This window comes from Haliotis asinina, chromosome 8 (assembly GCF_037392515.1).
Source record: "Haliotis asinina isolate JCU_RB_2024 chromosome 8, JCU_Hal_asi_v2, whole genome shotgun sequence".
Lineage (NCBI taxonomy): Eukaryota > Metazoa > Mollusca > Gastropoda > Lepetellida > Haliotidae > Haliotis > Haliotis asinina.
In genome coordinates this window covers 9,646,719-9,664,792 of record NC_090287.1, presented here as the reverse complement: position 1 = coordinate 9,664,792, position 18,074 = coordinate 9,646,719, and the positions used below count along the sequence as shown (strand labels likewise).

At 36.8% G+C, this 18,074-nt stretch overlaps 1 protein-coding gene across 6 annotated transcripts in view; it reads left to right on the top strand.

Moving 5' to 3' along the window:
* Positions 1 to 8,127, top strand: part of LOC137293543 (mitogen-activated protein kinase kinase kinase kinase 5-like) — an 82,331-nt gene extending 74,204 nt beyond the window's left edge. For all 6 annotated transcript variants that reach the window (XM_067824167.1, XM_067824165.1, XM_067824166.1 and 3 more), the window contains one exon: positions 7,947 to 8,127. In XM_067824167.1, coding sequence (XP_067680268.1) covers positions 7,947 to 8,034 — 88 coding nt within the window. In that variant the 3' untranslated portion in view covers positions 8,035 to 8,127. The remainder of the gene's footprint in view (positions 1 to 7,946) is intronic.
* Positions 8,128 to 18,074: the final 9,947 nt, after the last annotated feature.

The window sequence follows — 18,074 nt, the reverse complement described above, 5'->3', positions numbered from 1 at the left end:
TGGCACAATGGGTGAAACTTGAATTTCTTTCTAAAATCTGGTATTCTTTTGAGGGAAACTCAGGCTTTATATACGAGCCACTGATTTCTAGGTAATGACACATATTGAAAAAATATTGCGTATTATTTACTCCCAAGCTTCATATTTACAGATTAAAATTCAGACCAGTAAAGCTCATTTCTGGTTTCCCATGTGATATATCTAGAATATTGCTAATAGCAGTGTAAAACAACGCTCACTCACTCACATTCAAACCACCTTGTTAGGGTTCTATGTAAATTGTACTTTTTCAGATGTTTGAATGTAAGATTGTCCCGAGAGATACTCACACCCCAGTTACATATATCTGCGCTGCACTTTGCTTTGTTTTGGTTTTTTTGCCCCAAGCTCATTTGTGTTGTAATAAGCTATAGAGGTTGTTACAGTATCGCGTAGCTGATTCAAGTCAAGTCAAGTCAAGTATTTTTATTCCGTACGTAGGCCACAGGCCCATATACAGTATATACGCAATTGTTACAAATATAAGTTAATTATTACAGGGTATACATATCAATGGTACATGTGGATTGTATTAACAGATTCTTGTCACTGTAAATATAACATTGTGATATAAACATATATACACACAAATGTAAATATATGGTTAAAATGTACGCACCTGTGGTTTGAAGAAAAATTATTGAAGTTTGATTGTCCTGCTTTTATAAGCATGATAGATATATTTACATAAATTTCTTAAAGTTGTTTCATTGTTCGTTGATAACAGAGACTTAAATTTATAGTAGTTTGGTTGTTTCTGATTTATACATGGCAAGTATTTTAATCTTAGTGCGTTATATTCAGTACATGTAAAGATGAAATGGTACTCGTCTTCTACACCTAGATTACACAAAGGGCAGCTACGTTCAGCAACCTCGACATTCAACCATCTACCTTCATTATACTTTAGCCTTAATAATCCACATCGGAATTTGGTCAAAATATTTCGAAACTTTTTGTCCAATATACATGATAAATATTTTTCTGGAGTTAACAGACTTAACAGTTAACTCACGGTACATATGGTATCGTGAACTGTTATTCAATGTACTGTTCCATGATTGAAGAAATATATTGATTGCAACAGTCTTGAATCTACTTAAAAATAAAGCTGCGTCACCAACTGTCTGGGACATCCAGACGTAACCAAACCCATGTGCAAAAAGTATTTCTCTTATGTAAGAAGCATATGTCTTGTAGCCACAGTTATCGTAATACACTTGCATTTTGTACACTTTCAAGGGGATTCTATCTTCATGCATATGAATAACCTTTACCCAATATTTCAAAGTTTTACACAATGCGTTTATATAGAGAGGATATCTTCCACATTCGCCATATACAATAGCAGTAGGTGTTTGAGGGCTGACATTCAAGAAACGTTTGCAGGCTATTAAATGGACCTTTTCTATTTCATAAATCTATGCATTCCCCAGATTTCTGCTCCGTACAGTAATATCGGCTGTATCTGGGCATCAAAAATTTTGAAGTACACACTGGGGTCTATTATTCCAATTCCATTTAAATTACTTATTACTTCCATTAAGGCCCGCTTGCCCCTCAATGCTAAATCAGTGATGCAATTTCTCATCTTGAATGTTGACGAAAATACAACTCCCAGATATTTATAAGTACTTAATGTTGTTATTGGCTGGCCATTTAAAAACCACTTTTCATTCCTTGCTAAGCGCCCTCCCCTTCTAAAAACAACTATATTTGTCTTGTCTAAATTTACCTCTAGACTTGAATATTCAGAGTACTTGTGCAGTATATTAAGTTGATTCTGTAAGCCTGTAATTGTATCAGATATAAGAACAACATCATCTGCAAACATAAGTAACATTATTCCTAATAGGTCGGGAAATAACTGCACTCCATATTTGCCATATCTAGATATGTCATCTGATAATCCATTAATGAAAAAGGAAAACAATACGGGGCTAAGAACACAACCTTGCTTTAAACCAATTGGACAATCAAAATATTCAGTATACCCATTATAACCTCTAACACAGGCTGTTACTGAACTATATATACTCATGATAGCAGATAGCATTTTCCCCTGAAGACCAGATTTGAATAAGCACTTGTATAACTTAGGACGGTCAATTGAGTCAAAGGCTTTTCTAAAATCAATAAAAGCAACATATAACTTTTTCCTTTTCTTAATTAGACATTTTTCTATAACACCATGTAAAGTAAAAATATGATCAATCGTAGAGTACCCTTGTCTAAAACCAGCTTGTGTTTCGGGAATTTTACTCCTTATATTTGCCCAGGTTCTGATGCGGACATTTAAAATGGACGTATATAATTTACTTAACATGCACAGTATTGAAATCCCTCTGTAATTATCTGGGTTTTTGCGATCGCCCTTTTTATGTAAAGGAATAACTATTGCTTTCGTCCAAGCCATGGGAAAAATGCCTGTATCAAAAATCTTATTAAACAATACCTTTAAAAAGGGCATAATAACATGCTTAGATGATTTCAACAGCTCAGTAATTACACCATCACTACCCGCTGACTTGCCATTTTTCAGATGGGAAAGACATGAACATATTTCCTCATCAGTGATAGAGGACTCAAGAATATAGCTATCAATATCATTTAAAGGAATATTCACATCAGGACAGAAAACATCATTCTCAGTGGTATCGTCAGCTAGATTTCTAGGTGTGAACAACCCTTTAAAATGATTATACAGTAAAGATTTGTCTAGTGGACAACGTGGGCTCTTTGTAGCATTCAGACTTCTCAGCTCTTTCCAACCCGTGAAGGTCCCGGGGTAGAATAGGCCTTCAGCAACCCATGCTTGCCATAAAAGGTGACTAGGCTTGTAAGAGGCGACTAACGGGATCGGGTGGTCAGACTAGCTGACTAGCTGACTTGGTTGACACATGTCATCGGTTCCCCATTGCGCAGATCGATGCTCATGTTGTTGATCACTGGATTGTCTGGTTCAGACTCGATTATTTACAGACCATCGCCATATAGCTGGAATATTGCTAAGTGCGACGTAAAACTAAACTCACTCACTCACTCACTCAGCTCTTTCCAGAACGCAGAAGTGTTATGGATGGAAGATTTTAACTTAGAACTTTTCTTTTGCTGAAATGAGACCTTAGCTTTTCTACATTCATATTTATAATTATTCCTCAGTTCACAGTATTTACGTCTACTGATGGCTGATTTAGTGTTTCTATAACGCCTAAGTTCTCCTTTAGCCTCTCGCTTAGCATACTGACATCTGCTAGTATAGAATCCACCTTTAGATTGCTTATAGGGTGTATTTTTAAACACATCTGCCGATTTCAAAACGTGTTTGACAGATTCACAGAGATTTATTATTGTTCAGTGTAGTTGTATCAAACATAGAGCTGGTTGATGAGCCAAAAAGTGTTTATAAAGTCTTCCACACAGTTTGCATAGGGGGAATGCTTCATGTACAGTCTGTATGGGGGAGGGCAGGTTAGACTTATCTGCCCTTGTTTTCAGCCTTATAATTCTTGGTTTGTCCATGGCAAACCCACAAATGGAATCTGTCTATCACTTACATCACTGCCTTTGCCTCAATAATTAGTCAGGCATGTTTGAAATAACGAAATATTCTTCAGACCAGAGGCCACAAATTGCATGTGTCTCGAGAAAGATCTGTGTGCTTTGCAGCAATGAAGTGGTCATTTGTTTTCCTTTTTGACACTGTTTATCAGAAGTCCTTTGATGTCTACATACGTTCACAGCCCACTGGATAAACCACGGTCTTGTCTGGACACTGTACAATGTGCTAGCCCCACCCTCATTATTGGAGGAAACACTCTTTCACTCACAGATAATACAAGCTGATTCTTTTATCTCGCCTATTGCATTTCTTGTTCAAGAACACATTAGGAAGACTAAGAAATAAATCAGACTGGAATAGTTTTCTTTACAGTGCTTGTCCCTCCTTGATCCTAGTGTGTGAGTTATGTCCAGACTGGCTCACATTTATAATCCCTAGTTTATCTTGTCTTGCCTAATGGTTGCCCCAGTTCCAGTATGTCATTATGGGTGTTGATCATCCATACTGAGACCCTGTCAAAGAAATATTGACCACAATGATCCCCAGGTCAGGGCTATATTATTGTTACGGATATCAGAAAGCCACAATACATAACGCAGAAGTCATTGATTGCTTATATTTGACCACGGACCATTGTGATTAAAGGAGGTCATTGCCTGGTGCTTGCCATATTGTACTGTGTCCTAAAAGATCTGTAAATACAAATTGAACTTCAAAATAAGAATTGGTTAATTTTTATTCCATTTTGGGGGGAATGACTAGGTGATGAATATGCTGCAATCTGTTTTCTTCATGCAGTTATATAAGGATCCTAAGGTTCTGGGTTCAAATTCCAGATTTACCCTTACTTTTCAGCATCACACACATCATGCTGGTAATGGATTTCACAAAGTAGCCAACATTTACCTGCCACACCTAGTGCTGGAGTAGCTGTCACTATATGCAGACACTGATTAACGATAAAAGTTGTGTGTAGAGATGACAGTTCGTAAATGTGATTGCTGATACTTAGACCCTGATTATTTCACCTGCTAAGGTTTCACTGAAACATCATATTATATAGTAACACTTACAAGAACATGTATGGTACATGGTGGTCGTTGTTATTTATCAGTTGATTGCTACCTATAGTTGTGTATCAGTTGATTGCTACCAATCGTTGCGTATCCGTTGATTGCTACCTATAGTTGTGTATTAGTTCATTGCTACCAATCATTGCGTATCAGTCGATTGTTATCTTGGGTCATAGTGCATTATGGTTTTGGTGTGTATGATGGTATTCTTGTACAGTTGTTATGAATATCTGCTTGGCTTCACTTCAAGTTGGGAGTACAGAGTAGTTAATATTAAGAAATATATAAAATCTGCTCACAATACGGTAGCCAGCTATAGGTGTTGCTGACTGTGTTCATAATTGAGTGAACTAGTGACTTGGGTTTTGGCTGCTTTGAACATGATTTCAGTGACATATGTTTCTGAAAACAAACATTTAGTCCCTGACTTCAAGCTGTATTGATTCAAAATACATATCTTTATACTGAATGAATGAAGTAGAGCCCAGGACAAGGATTAGCTTATACTTTAAAATTCTCCACTTGAGTTGCACCCTCGTCTTTTCAGGTATTCTCCACAGTATAGGTGACACACTATTGTGTGTTTTGTTTAATTCTGGGGTATATTCCTAAGTGACAGCAAACTTTTCTTATAAGCATTGAATTGTACTAACAAAGTATAATTCACTATTGATGAAGTCCTGATCCTGCAGACTTAGGGAAGTAACTCCTTAGTATGATGTGGGGTGCTTTCAACAGCTGGGTCTCTACAATTGTATAGGATGAATTTGAATGATGGAAAAAAAGAAGAATCCCTAAAACAGCAATATGAATATTCAGTTTTCTTTAAAATGATGGATACGCATCTAAACTCCCCACAAACTTCGGTCAGAAATATATCTCATTTTACAATGTCCACGTGAGAAATAATAAAACGTGTGAATGCTATATGTCAAATATCAGGACATGTATTAGTTTCAAAGGTGAACAAGTTGTCTATTGTTTGGCATGTCAGCAATGATTTTTGATAACATTAGTAGGCCAACATTGTTCCCAGTGAATGTAAGCCAGCAGATCTCACCATGAAGGGGTGGCACTAGTGTAATTTGAGTGGCCATACTACACTGGTATTGGACCGACTTCAATGACCTGTTTTGGCCCATTGTTAGTAATTACGCTTGTTTCCGTGGTAGCCAGGAAAGCTTTTAGAAATGAGGATTTGTTCTGGCCATTTTGATGAAGCTGAGAATTGTATTAATGAGTTCGAAATCCTTTTGGTAGGAGGGTTGGTCAAATCATAAAACATACAATATTCACATTGGTGTGTATGTTTTGTGTTTGTGGTATGATTATTTCAATGGGGGTGCTGTGAATAGTGTAATGATTTAAATGTTTGCTTATCCCACTGAAGACCTGGCTTCAATTCCCCACATGGCCCACACTGTGATATTGCTGGAATATTGATAAAAGTGGTGTAAAACCATGCTGAACCACTCACTTATTTCAGTGGCTGAAAGAATTGTCATTTTTGATGTAATGGATTTCAGATGGGACTTGTAGGAACTATTTCTAGTGCATGTGATTTCGGGCCTTACCATGTCAAAGTTGGTACTAAGTACATGTAAAAGGAATTCCCTTTCGGGTAATAAAGTGTTATCTATCTATCTTGTTGATACTGAAATTGCCACTCAGCATTAACTCAGTTTGGATGGGTCTGTCAGCTTGCGTGGCAGTCAGTATACCTTACAAGAAATATTGAAATAGAAATAGTCTAGTCACAGATATCTATGATGTGTTTAATTCCAGTGGTGAAATAATGTCTACTTCAATTTTCTTTCTTTTTTTAACTTTTCTTCTTCTTGTTTGTTTAGGCTCTTTTCAAGAACATCTGGTTATGGTTAGAATAGTCAAACTATGAATATACCAAACTACCCCATAAAATAATTACAAATAATTTTTGCATTTAGATTATCTTAAAAGTAATTTAAGGGGCGTTATATTTTGTTCTCAGTTTCCAGTGTAAGAAATAATATCTGTAAATGAGACCAATATATTAAGTATGGCAGGATTGATCACAGATATATATATACAGCCAACAGACTTTGCTCACATTGTTGTAAACCAATACCAGTGCTTTCTCAAAAAATAGGCAGTGACAATGTGTTTTATGTTGTCATGTCCCCTATGTCATACCATGCAGGACTGCATCAGATATCCAGCTTCTCAATGTCCACAGAATTGGAATCCTGTATTTCTATGAGAAGAATGTATTGATCCTCATGGACACACCCACCCTCGGGTTACTAGGAAGATTACACATGTGTACAGTTTGTCCTTAGTCACAGACATGCCTCCCACAAGCTGTAATTCAATAGATTATTGACTTGACTTCTAGCCATGTCTCTTACGCTTGTAGCAAGGATAAGAAAGGAATATTGCTATGATCAGTGGAAACAGCAGTGCAAGCATTGAAAGGCTGGTGTAATGGAATGTTTCTTTGATATAGGGCACTGAGAGAGTATGAGTCTTTGTTCTTCATAGAAACTGATCGTCAGACATGTAAAGAAATAAGTCTGAAACCTGGTTCAAAATGGTAGAAAATAATATCAATAAATTTGTGTGTCAAGCTGACAAAGATTCTCTGAAGAAATAGTTTGAACAAATAATGGGCACCAACATTAACATTGGTTTGTTGATATAAGTCGAATATATTTCCTTTGGAGCTAGTAACATTAGTAATGCTGGTTTTGTGGTCTTGTAGTGTTTGGGGGATTGGTCATCGTACCACTGACAAATTTACTGCTTAGTTTAATCTTAGGTAGGGTAATGGGCAAAGCATCTGCTTGTCCCACTCTAACAGTGCAGTCAAATCCCCACATGAAGAATATGGCAAGAAGATTCATTCATTCATTCATTCATTCATTCATTCATTCATTCATTCATTCATTCATTCATTATGATTAGTTATGTTAGCATATAAGAGTAAAGTTACTTTAAAATCCCTACATACGTGAATAGCATATTCCAGTATTGGGCTACAAGGGGATTCATGTATAGAGCTGATCCCATGAATAGCTGCATGAAGAAAAAGACTACGAATTTGCTGACTTATCTATTGCTTATAGTCATTTGGCAGTTTGGGACATTTAAGTCTACCACCGTTTGACCTTTTTACAACATTCTGTGATATAACTGTAATATTGCAGTCAGCTGAAAGTAGCATTTATCTATTGACACTCTCCAATCCTGTTCTAATAAATTACTGTTGAATTTGATCTATTTGTGTGTTTCAGGGTGATCCTTCTGGAGAGCAGGGCCACAGACTCCCCAAGTGAAAATTCCAATCTGTATGTTCTGGCTGGCCATGAGAACACATACTGATAGGTCAGCACGACATGAACGCCATCATGTCCACCTGGCTATGTCCAGCTGACTGGCTAGTCTTTCATATTCTGCCAGCAAGCCTCTGTTAAAACTAGCACAGCCTGCAGACACTGGGCAGAGTGACCATCAAACAAGAAAGACTGCCTGGTTCCACCTACAAGCTCTTCCACCTATGCCACAGCCACTAGCAATGAGGAAACGTGTCTGTTAAACTGACAATTGTGTGAGAAGCCCTTTATGAAATATGTACTCATTATCACTTTTATGGCACATTGTTCAGGTTTTTTATGTTCACTTTTCACATTTTCATGGATTGTTGCTAAATAAATGTTTTAAAAATATACAGCCTCTGCAGCTGAGACCATGTTGTCAAGTTGAAAGTGGTCAAAGAACTGGATGACAAGATAAGTATACCATGTGTTAAGGAATCTGTAACGCAAGGCTTCTCCCAGTTTGGAGGATGATTGGACATCCTCTGGTTCAGCCAGTCTTTGTGATCAACACTTCAAGTCATAGATTTATTGTGTGCTGAAATGCTTTTCCAGGTATGCTCAAGACTGTTTTGATTATTTGTACAATCATATTCAAAGGTCACGATGAGCGGTGTATGTATGTGATGCATTGAGAATCTGTAGACTTACCAAGGTGCTTCTGTAGGCAACCCAGGGCTTTCTACACAGAAATTGTTGAGTCTGTGTTGATGTAGGGGATCTTGGACAATTGGCTTTATGAAATGAAGCAACAGGCCTTATCTACAAAGTGTTCAAAGTGTTATGACTGTTGTGACTTTGTTATGACGTAGTCCTATGACTGTCACAATACGATGAAGACTTTGTGCATCAGACCTTGAACTGCTTACAGGTCAGCTAACTAGCTTTTTAGCTGTCGTGAAAATGTACGAGCTGATTCTCTGCTAATCTACACTCTCACCCTTTTGTGTTGAAAGGATAGTGTATGAGGTTTTCAAACTATGTAATGCATGCGTTAAGTTGTCATTATAAATCAGTATATCATTAAAAAATTAGGGACTAGTAGCTGGTGTAATAGATGAATAAAAAACACAAAATATGTTTAATATTTGGTGAAAAATATAACATACAGATGTAATCTGTAATTTTCAAGTCCAAATCTATACATGGATTTTATGCATTTATGGAAGTTGCACGATTTCAAGAAATGCGTCAGCATTTGTGATAATTGTCAAAGAAACATGTTAAATTCTGAACATTTAAGTGGAAAAACAAGATGATTCATTATGCTCAGGTGATACACTGTGTTCTAATATACCTATGTACTTATCAATGTACCCAGATATTGTCTTAAGGAAGAAAGACTTTGCTTCCAGCAATGACCTTGATGTTTAAGTTACCTTTAAACTTTGATTTGTTAATAATTCATGAAAAGGGTCAGCCATGCTTGATGAAATATGTTTGCCATTATTCAAGTTAATTGATAGCTAACTGGAAGCTAACACTAGATGCCTTGTAATGGATTTGTTGCATTCATAGTCCATGGTGATGATGTCACAGAGTGACTAATTTGCCGTTTTTCATATTTAGTTCTGTACAGTTGGCACTGCTAATTATGTAAATATGTAAACAGTTATTGTATAGTTTCATGTACTTGTGTGCTTCAGGATGTTCTGTGGTTCCTGTTTTAATATTGATGGATGAGAGTGTGAGAGGGGTAATTATTTTACTTTTTGTAATCTTATTGAACACCATGCATTCTTCATGTTCGAGTCACCCACAATATAAAGATTTGTAAATATATTTGTGTTTAACCTAGTAAATTAATATTCTTTTTAGTTCCATTGTTTTTTTTATATTTGAATGTTAAATTTTAGAGTTATTAAATGTGAACATTCATTTTTCATGAAAAAAACCAACAACTACTGGACTACAATGCATCAGCAATGATACTAATGTCCGAAGTTATATGTTCAGCCAGTGTAATGGATGCTTATGACGGACATACTTCTCTATCTATTCCGTTTCCATGCTTATCAACTATAAACTGGTACTTTCTTCTCCTCTCTACTTATTAAAACAGCATTATCAAATTACAAGAATACGCACACAGTGAACAGTATATTTTTCTGTGGCAAAGTAATATGTTTTTCATTTACTGAAATGGTGTGTAAATAACATGTATCTGAGACACTGAATATTCCAAATGTTCTCCTTCAAACAATAGTATAACTGAAAACATTGATGGTTATCCTGAAAGGCTGCTTGAAGGCCAGTAAACAATTGTGCAATGTTCTCCACAATATTCCAAGTGACGCTGAAAGTCCCTCTAGAGAAAGGTGTACATAATGTATGCAACGTATCTTTAACTGTACTGGCATATTCGTACATGATTTACAGTGTATGAATTAGCTTTGAATATAGATGTTGATGCCTTCGATCAGTATTTGTCTTCTATAATGAATTGCTGTATGGCTTCCATAAGTTTAAGTGAAATATTATTTTGAAGTGTTTGAAAGTTGTCCTTGTAGTCGTGGAGATGCTTTGTAAACAGTTGAACCAGACTGAGATTGTGTCTGACATGACTCATGCTACACCAGAATGAAGAAGTCTTTCAAACTCTTTCAAACGATCCTTATAATGTTGATCTTGATTGAAAGTCTCTCTATGTCAGAAAATAGTCAATATGAGTCTCACAACAGGTTTCACATGAGGTCCTTCTTACAATGTTGTTGTCCTCGCAAATGTCACAAGGATATTTTGCAATTTTTGTACATGTAAAACTTCACTTTGTAGAAAATTTCCCCCATGAAAACAGTGTAGTCCAGTTCTGATGACATCGCCATGCCAACCAGGTATTACAGTGCTTCAGAATAAGCCCTTAGTTATGGTGATATTTTGTCCAAATGGCGCCGATGTTAGTTTCTGGCTGTTTTCCCCTTAGTAGTTGTACCTTAACATGGTCTTAGCATTAAGATTTAAGTGCATATTTTCCCAAAGGCAACCAATTAGAGACAATCACCTCACCTCATTACAATACCCTGCCTTTGACATTAGTTCTGTATTGACAGTCAGATACCATAGATTTCTTATGTTTAGAACTATACTTCTCAAAATATGTTAAAAAGCACCTGTTTTTCTCATGAGGCTATTCTGTCATGTAATCACAGATTAAGTGCTGTCATGTGGAAGAATTGTGTTTTCTTCTGAATGGAAAATATTCATTGTTAAGTATTGTTTTTAGGTCTCAGAGTAAATTATTTCCAATTTTAACTGGGAACAAATCCATTCATCCTCATACACATTCATATTTTGGGATATTGTTTTCAAAACTGAAAAACCTTGAAGTTTGAAGTTTGTGAAATATTTATGAAAGTATGTGCATGTGTCTTTATACCAATGTGTTTGTACATTGCCAAGCCACAGCTTGTGTCCATAGTGCTGTCCTCTGACTGCTTAAATAAATGTCTATTTTTCATAATAACTATAAAACTTAGGTATTTTATGTTTGTAGTTTGTAAATAAGATTCCTGTTTCAGAGTTTTCTAATATTTTCATTATGCACTGTAGAAAAATGTACCCAGTCTCTGCAATTGTGGTAATCTTGTACCAACGAAGATCATTGAAAAAAAAGGAGAAGCATTTGACAAGTTGGTCTTTAAAATAGATTGGAAATTTGACTATTCAGTCATTACTGCTTGACTCAAGCTCAGCTTCTTCTTTTTTAAGTTGGCATCCATCTTTATCTGGCCAAAATTATAGCCTAAGAGTGTTGTAGCAAGGATATAAACTGCTTTATGTTCTATCCCATTGATTACAAACTTCTGTTGACCACATAAGAGTTGTGAATGCTAGAGAGGCTATGGTACCATTGTTACACCAGCAGAAGTACCACATAATATATCAACATTCTGAGAAAAAGTAATTTCCAGGGTTTATTTCCCTTCCCCAGCTGGAACTTCCCATGAAAGAAATGAATCTGGTCAGGTTGTACGTTCTGTGGAGATGAGTTGTTTGAAGAGTAGATGGTCCTTCAATAAGCAGTGCTTCTAGTCAGGTTGTTTAATGCTGCTGCTGCTGGTGAAAGTTCCCCTGATGAGTATAGTTCATACACACGTAGTTGTATATATTCTGTATAAGAAGTCCTATACCATGACGTGTAATGGCACTGTGCAACAGATTTGTGAAAAACATGCTTTACAACTGTAGAACATTCAAAGGAACAGCTTTGAAAATGTTCCTAACGGAATATGATTTGTACTTTGACTTGCACTTAGTAGAAAAGGCTGTATAATATAAATAGGCTCAGTACTGATCATCTCTCTTGACATTGCTGATTTGGCCATTTATTACTGATTGTCAAGCATGTACAGAAAAGCTCGTCACTTCACAACTCTGTGCCATATTTTCTCAACATAAGTGAATGTATGTAAGTTGTTGCTAATTTGGGTTACAGACTGGCTACAGCCTGTAACATATTGCCTGTAAAGTTACAGTAACACTGTTACACTAATGATATTTTCTGATATTGACACACATGTACGACCTATGTTTCAAGGTACTTCATACTTAGAATGAACTTACCAACATTTATATTATATTATGTTATGCTTAATCATAGATGTTAAGAATATATATCTTCAGAAGTATATATTGTTGTTTCTTTTTATTATTTTAACATTTAATATCCACCAGATTGTAAAATTTACTTCAAGTGACAATTTGATCCATATATTTTGCTGCAGTTACAATGTTAAGCGTATATCATGAAACACACACAGAGTATAAGAAAGTCAGTGTATAGCATTTCTGTAAATACACTGATGATCAACTATACATTTCAGCTTTGTCAGATCAAAGGTCCACTTGGATTTTTGCTGACAGTGGGGTGAATAGCCTGCCTTGTAGATGTGCCACTGTTTAATGCTGTTGATAGGTATGATAGCAATCTTGTTAATAATGAAACTTTGGTAGAAGACTTAAATTATTCACTGATCATTTGTAAAACCAGGAAGCAATATGAATGCTGGCCATGAGGCTTCCATTTACCCATTGCTAAGGAGAGAATTGCTCTGTTTGAGTTCCAGTCCTTTCCTTTATGTTCTTATTGTAGATATTTCATTGTATCTTACTATGTTTACTTAATGTGATACTAGCATAAGCTTTTGGCTTCGATATGCATGTCGCAGTTATATTTGTCAGTCACTTTTCTCTTGTATATTTCCTTATTTCCTTTATTTATGATTCTTCTGGTTACTGAGGTTTGCTTTTGAAGTGACAATGACACATTCCTTTTGGAAACCCACATCATTCTAACTATCATGCTGTACACCACTGGAACAGTTAGATGAATGCCAAAAGAACACTTTTGAAAAATGTTTTTAAATTCTCTGTTTTGTTCTAATTGTGAAATTTCAGAAGTACTTGTGTTTTATATGTAAATATTACCATACAAAGTTACTGATATTTCAGAAATATAATACAGGATCATTTCTTAAAGTTGGTTCCAGTCTTCTGCCATCTCAATTATTTACAGACAGTCACCATGTAGCTGGAATATTGCTGAGTGTGTTGTTAAACAACAATGCTTGGTCAGAAGTTCCTACTTTGCAGGTATATCATACAGGCATGTTCATAGCCATGTTCATTATAGTGTCCAGCGCTGAGTTGATGTGTCGACTGTCAATGCCTAATGTTCTTGTATTCCATATGTGCAGTTTAATGGTGGAAATGTAAGTTTCACCAATATTCCAGAAATTAGCAGTTTTCGTCCAAACTTGAATTATTGCGCTTAATGATTTTAAAAATAACAGTAATTGAAAGCACTGATTTAGAATGGTTTATGACAATGACTTATAGAGAGCGAAGTGTTGTTGTAATCCAATACCAAATTCTTAAGTACTGCTAATGATTCTCAAACCTATCTTTTCTAGAGCAACAGTTATTGGTGGAAAGACCAAGTGGTTAAGAGAACATTATAATTGTTTTTACAGAAGTAATGATTTAGAACGTATGTTCTGGTAATGACAATTTCATGGGTTGTGTACTGTTAAACTGTTGACATTTTGTTGCTTGTGTTAATCTGTGGATGCTATAAAAGTAGTGACTGGGGATCTTTGACAATATCACCAAGTGTAGGTAACATGTCCTTGAATATTGCTAGGTAACCCTATAAACATAGGATGTTTTGTGTTAAATTTACTGTGATCATGTCCATAATCTATGTGAAATGAAACTGATATGATTTTGAAAATAATATGTTTTCATGATTATATTTTACATGAAGTGGAAGAGGTCCTTTTTTATCCTGCCTCAGATACTGGATTATTGAAGGGTTTTGGAAACTGTTACACATGTAACTGGATGATTTGTGTGTATACTTAATACCTTGTTGAACAAGTTCTGAAAGGCCCCAGTCACCCAGGAGGCACAAAGCATCTACAGCCATGATGTGATTGTGTATATTGAGTAATGTGATGCTATATTGCTCTAAAATGCATGTATTAGTAACTTTATGAATAAAGAACTGTATAATTGCACTTCCACGTGTTGTTGATGTAGATTATGCTTCTGATCACAAACTCATCCACATGCAACAGGGATGGTTGGGTAGCCTAGTGGTTAAAGCGTTTGCTCATGCCGAAGACCTGTGTTTGACTCCCCACGTTTACAGTGTGTGAAGCCTGCTTCTATTGTAGCTTGATACGGATTAGGCCAAATGTACAATGAAGACTCTAGTACCCATTTAACAGACTCCTCAAGCTGAACATGATCAGAAATAATGTTTGCTGAGTCACCTTCACAAGCTGTCCATATTGAACATGCTCCATGTACTGACAGCTCATGCATACTATCTATAACGTTTGTAGTGAAAAGTTTCAGTAAAAGTCTGTTCCCCATTTTTCATCATCCCTTGAGAATTCTCGTGATGGGAGCTGTTCGTCAGATGTTCTTCCCTGCGGAATGTCGATTGAGTGCTGTGTACCCACTCCCCTTCTGGGTAGGTGATCGTTAAGTCACCACTAAACAACCGCACTCAGTGTTAATGTGTGCCTGTCAATCAATAGTCACACTCTGAATGCTGCATGAATATTGTGTACATGTCACCATGCTCTACGGCAGCTCATTAGCAGGAATCGGTTTGGTCTGGTTCCTGGTGTGTGAGGGTCAAGCTTCAGCATACAATACACAGGCATGTATACATAATTCTTTACACGTGATGCTAAATGTTAAGTAACTGATAAACGAATCCAGGTTTGTAATATCATTAAGTGCAAAATGTTTATTGTCACGAATGTCATTCATATCAAAATTCAAGTTAAAAACCAATATTTTGAATTAAGTTATGAGTCTTTCAATACATATTTAGATAAGATCTCTAAGGTCAAAATTAAAAATAAGACCACACTATATCTGTCTCATTTTGTGCATGAATGTCAGCCGCCAAGGAACCTGAGATCGTCAGTTGTTGGTCGAAAAAAGACATTTGGAGACCGGTCCTTCTAATCTGGCTGATCATCTTCATGGAACAAGCTACCACTGTCTCTGCCATCAGAAGAGTACTTTAAAACAAAATTAAAGACTCTTTTATTCTTGGCAGCCCACCACACCCACCAGCGCTTTGGAGCAACCTTCCGAAGGATGAATATTAGTGCTATACAAATGTATATATTGATTGATGGCATATACTGAAAATGTGTACTGGATGTTAATGTTGGAGGTGCAGGTGGATGATTACGTCTATGTAGGGAGCACGACAGTTATACACATGCTGTTTTCGTTTTTACAAGGACTGCACACAATGATCCTAACAGGGCAACACTTATGACTTCCCGAATTGTTGAAGGTTTTTTCTATGGCGAAACCCTTGGATTGTCAGTGGTGTAGCAACCATTCCAAAAAAGCCCAGACTTACATATGATTGTTTCTAAACAGGTTTGGCAAGCCCCAAAATACTGTGTAATATAAAACTTTGCAACCTGTCGGGCTTACACGAAAGTATCGGCTTGCTACGCACCAGATTGTGGGTTGGAATAGCAGTTCAGCCCCAACGTTTCCAAGAGTGTCTTGCTCCATACCAGAACATGTTGGATTCATCAAGGAAGTGAACATCTCAGACCGACATTCCTCCGAACTTTCCACCCACACGAATCTGGCAAACCCTGGTAATACTAGAACACCGTTGGAGTAATCATGACATGCAACTGGTCGGTCGTCCACATGTGGCATCACATCACCGAGACAGCCACATTCGTTTGGTTCATCTACTAAATACATGTCCCATTAAAAAGCCGGACAATTCCGTGGTTGAAACAAGTTAGTGGCAGACACCAGTCGAGATAACACGGCATATTGTTTGCACAATTAGGACCGGCATGTGTAGACAGCATCTGAGGTTTAGAAAGCAAAACTAGGACAGCATTCTGTTCAGATGAGTTTAGGTTTCATCCATACTGTTCTGGTGAAATAGCAAGGGTCTACAGGCGTCCAGGAGAACGTTTTGCTTGTATTACTCGCCGACCTGATGTCTGCGAAAATAAACAGTGAAAGATTCGACAAAATCAGTAAATCCATCACTTGATTGTATAATCTGCTAACAGGCCGCAGTCGCAGGAACGGGGATGCTTTTGTGTGGCGTCACGCATTAAAGTCTTTTACTCTTTCATGCAAAATGTGAGCTACAAGACACGACATGAACACCTGGTGTCACCACAGACTTTCTTCGCACTTTTGCCTTCTGTGACCAGTAGAATCTATTGCACGGGGTATTTGAGACTGGTTATTCTCTGTCCTTGACATGTTAAATTTATTCGACATTGCCTTTCTTAAAGTATTTCTTCTCCTTAGATGTGAACAGATTCATCATCTCGCTGTTGATTCTGTCCAAAGTTTTGTAAACCCAGACATACATCGGGAAAATAATCTTCCTGTTTATGCCTATATATTTGTTGTGTGTCTTTCCACGAGTGTTCATTTACCAAGGTTTTTAATTATTTGCATGTATTTGTCTCCGTACACACAAGTACCAATTACATATTGAACGAATCCATGCAGCCTGAATACAAACAAACAACAAAAACATGTCCCCAGTAAACAGACCTCAAAGTGTTTTATTCCATGTGTGAATAATTTAATCACAATCCCCCACCGCGGGTCTAGCCAGAGTGCTGTTTGATTAAAAATGAGAAATGTTTTTCTTAACGTGTAAACATGTGAGTGCACCTAGCGCCCCGTGTTTATCCCCTGGCCATCTGATTGTACTTGCTGAACCCAATCAGCTGTGTCTACAACAAAGCCTCATTATACCGTTCAACCAAGTGAGACCGATGTACAAACAGCAGTGTGTTTTGTGAAGTAATGGCGCATGGAACATATTGACTGACACAGTTTGAACCTGATCAGAATTCATGATGACTGTTGATGGTTTCTATTTATGCTTCTCGATGGAATATCTATTTTAATACTTTAGATCAATATCCAAAAGCTGATGAGTCACATAGGCCCTTAAGGGAAATCAGCTTACCGAGTATTATATGTAGGCTGTCACGCTGAACCATATTATTTCATATCCTCCTAACCCTTAATGCAGTCTATCGCCCCTAAGTGGCAGGATTTCCTTCAGTTCCTGAAAGTCCCATCTCATGAGGACCCCTTGTCAGTATTTACTCCTGGAAAAGAATACGGGAACACCACGTGGAAGTACAAAACTACCTATATTCTTTTCCAAGTTTCTTCACAAGGTATGTATTGCAATGTGGGTTGCTTTTCTGGAAATAAATAAAGGAACACTTGTACTTCATATGTTCCCTAATTCGTTTACATGGGTATATTTTGAGTTGTATATTCCCCAGGGAGTTGAGATTGAAAATACGATGTGCCGTTGTGATGGACATCCACTGATCTCTGAAAACACAAAGCGCCCTTGAGCAGTTGAACTGGCGAAAGGGATATCGGCGCTATACAAATGTCGAGTATAAAAAGTATAATTTTTGGATGCTTGTTTTTTCTTGGGTTTTTTTGCAGATACAAAGCTGTGCGATTAGGGTTACAACATTCAAAGTTTGAGTA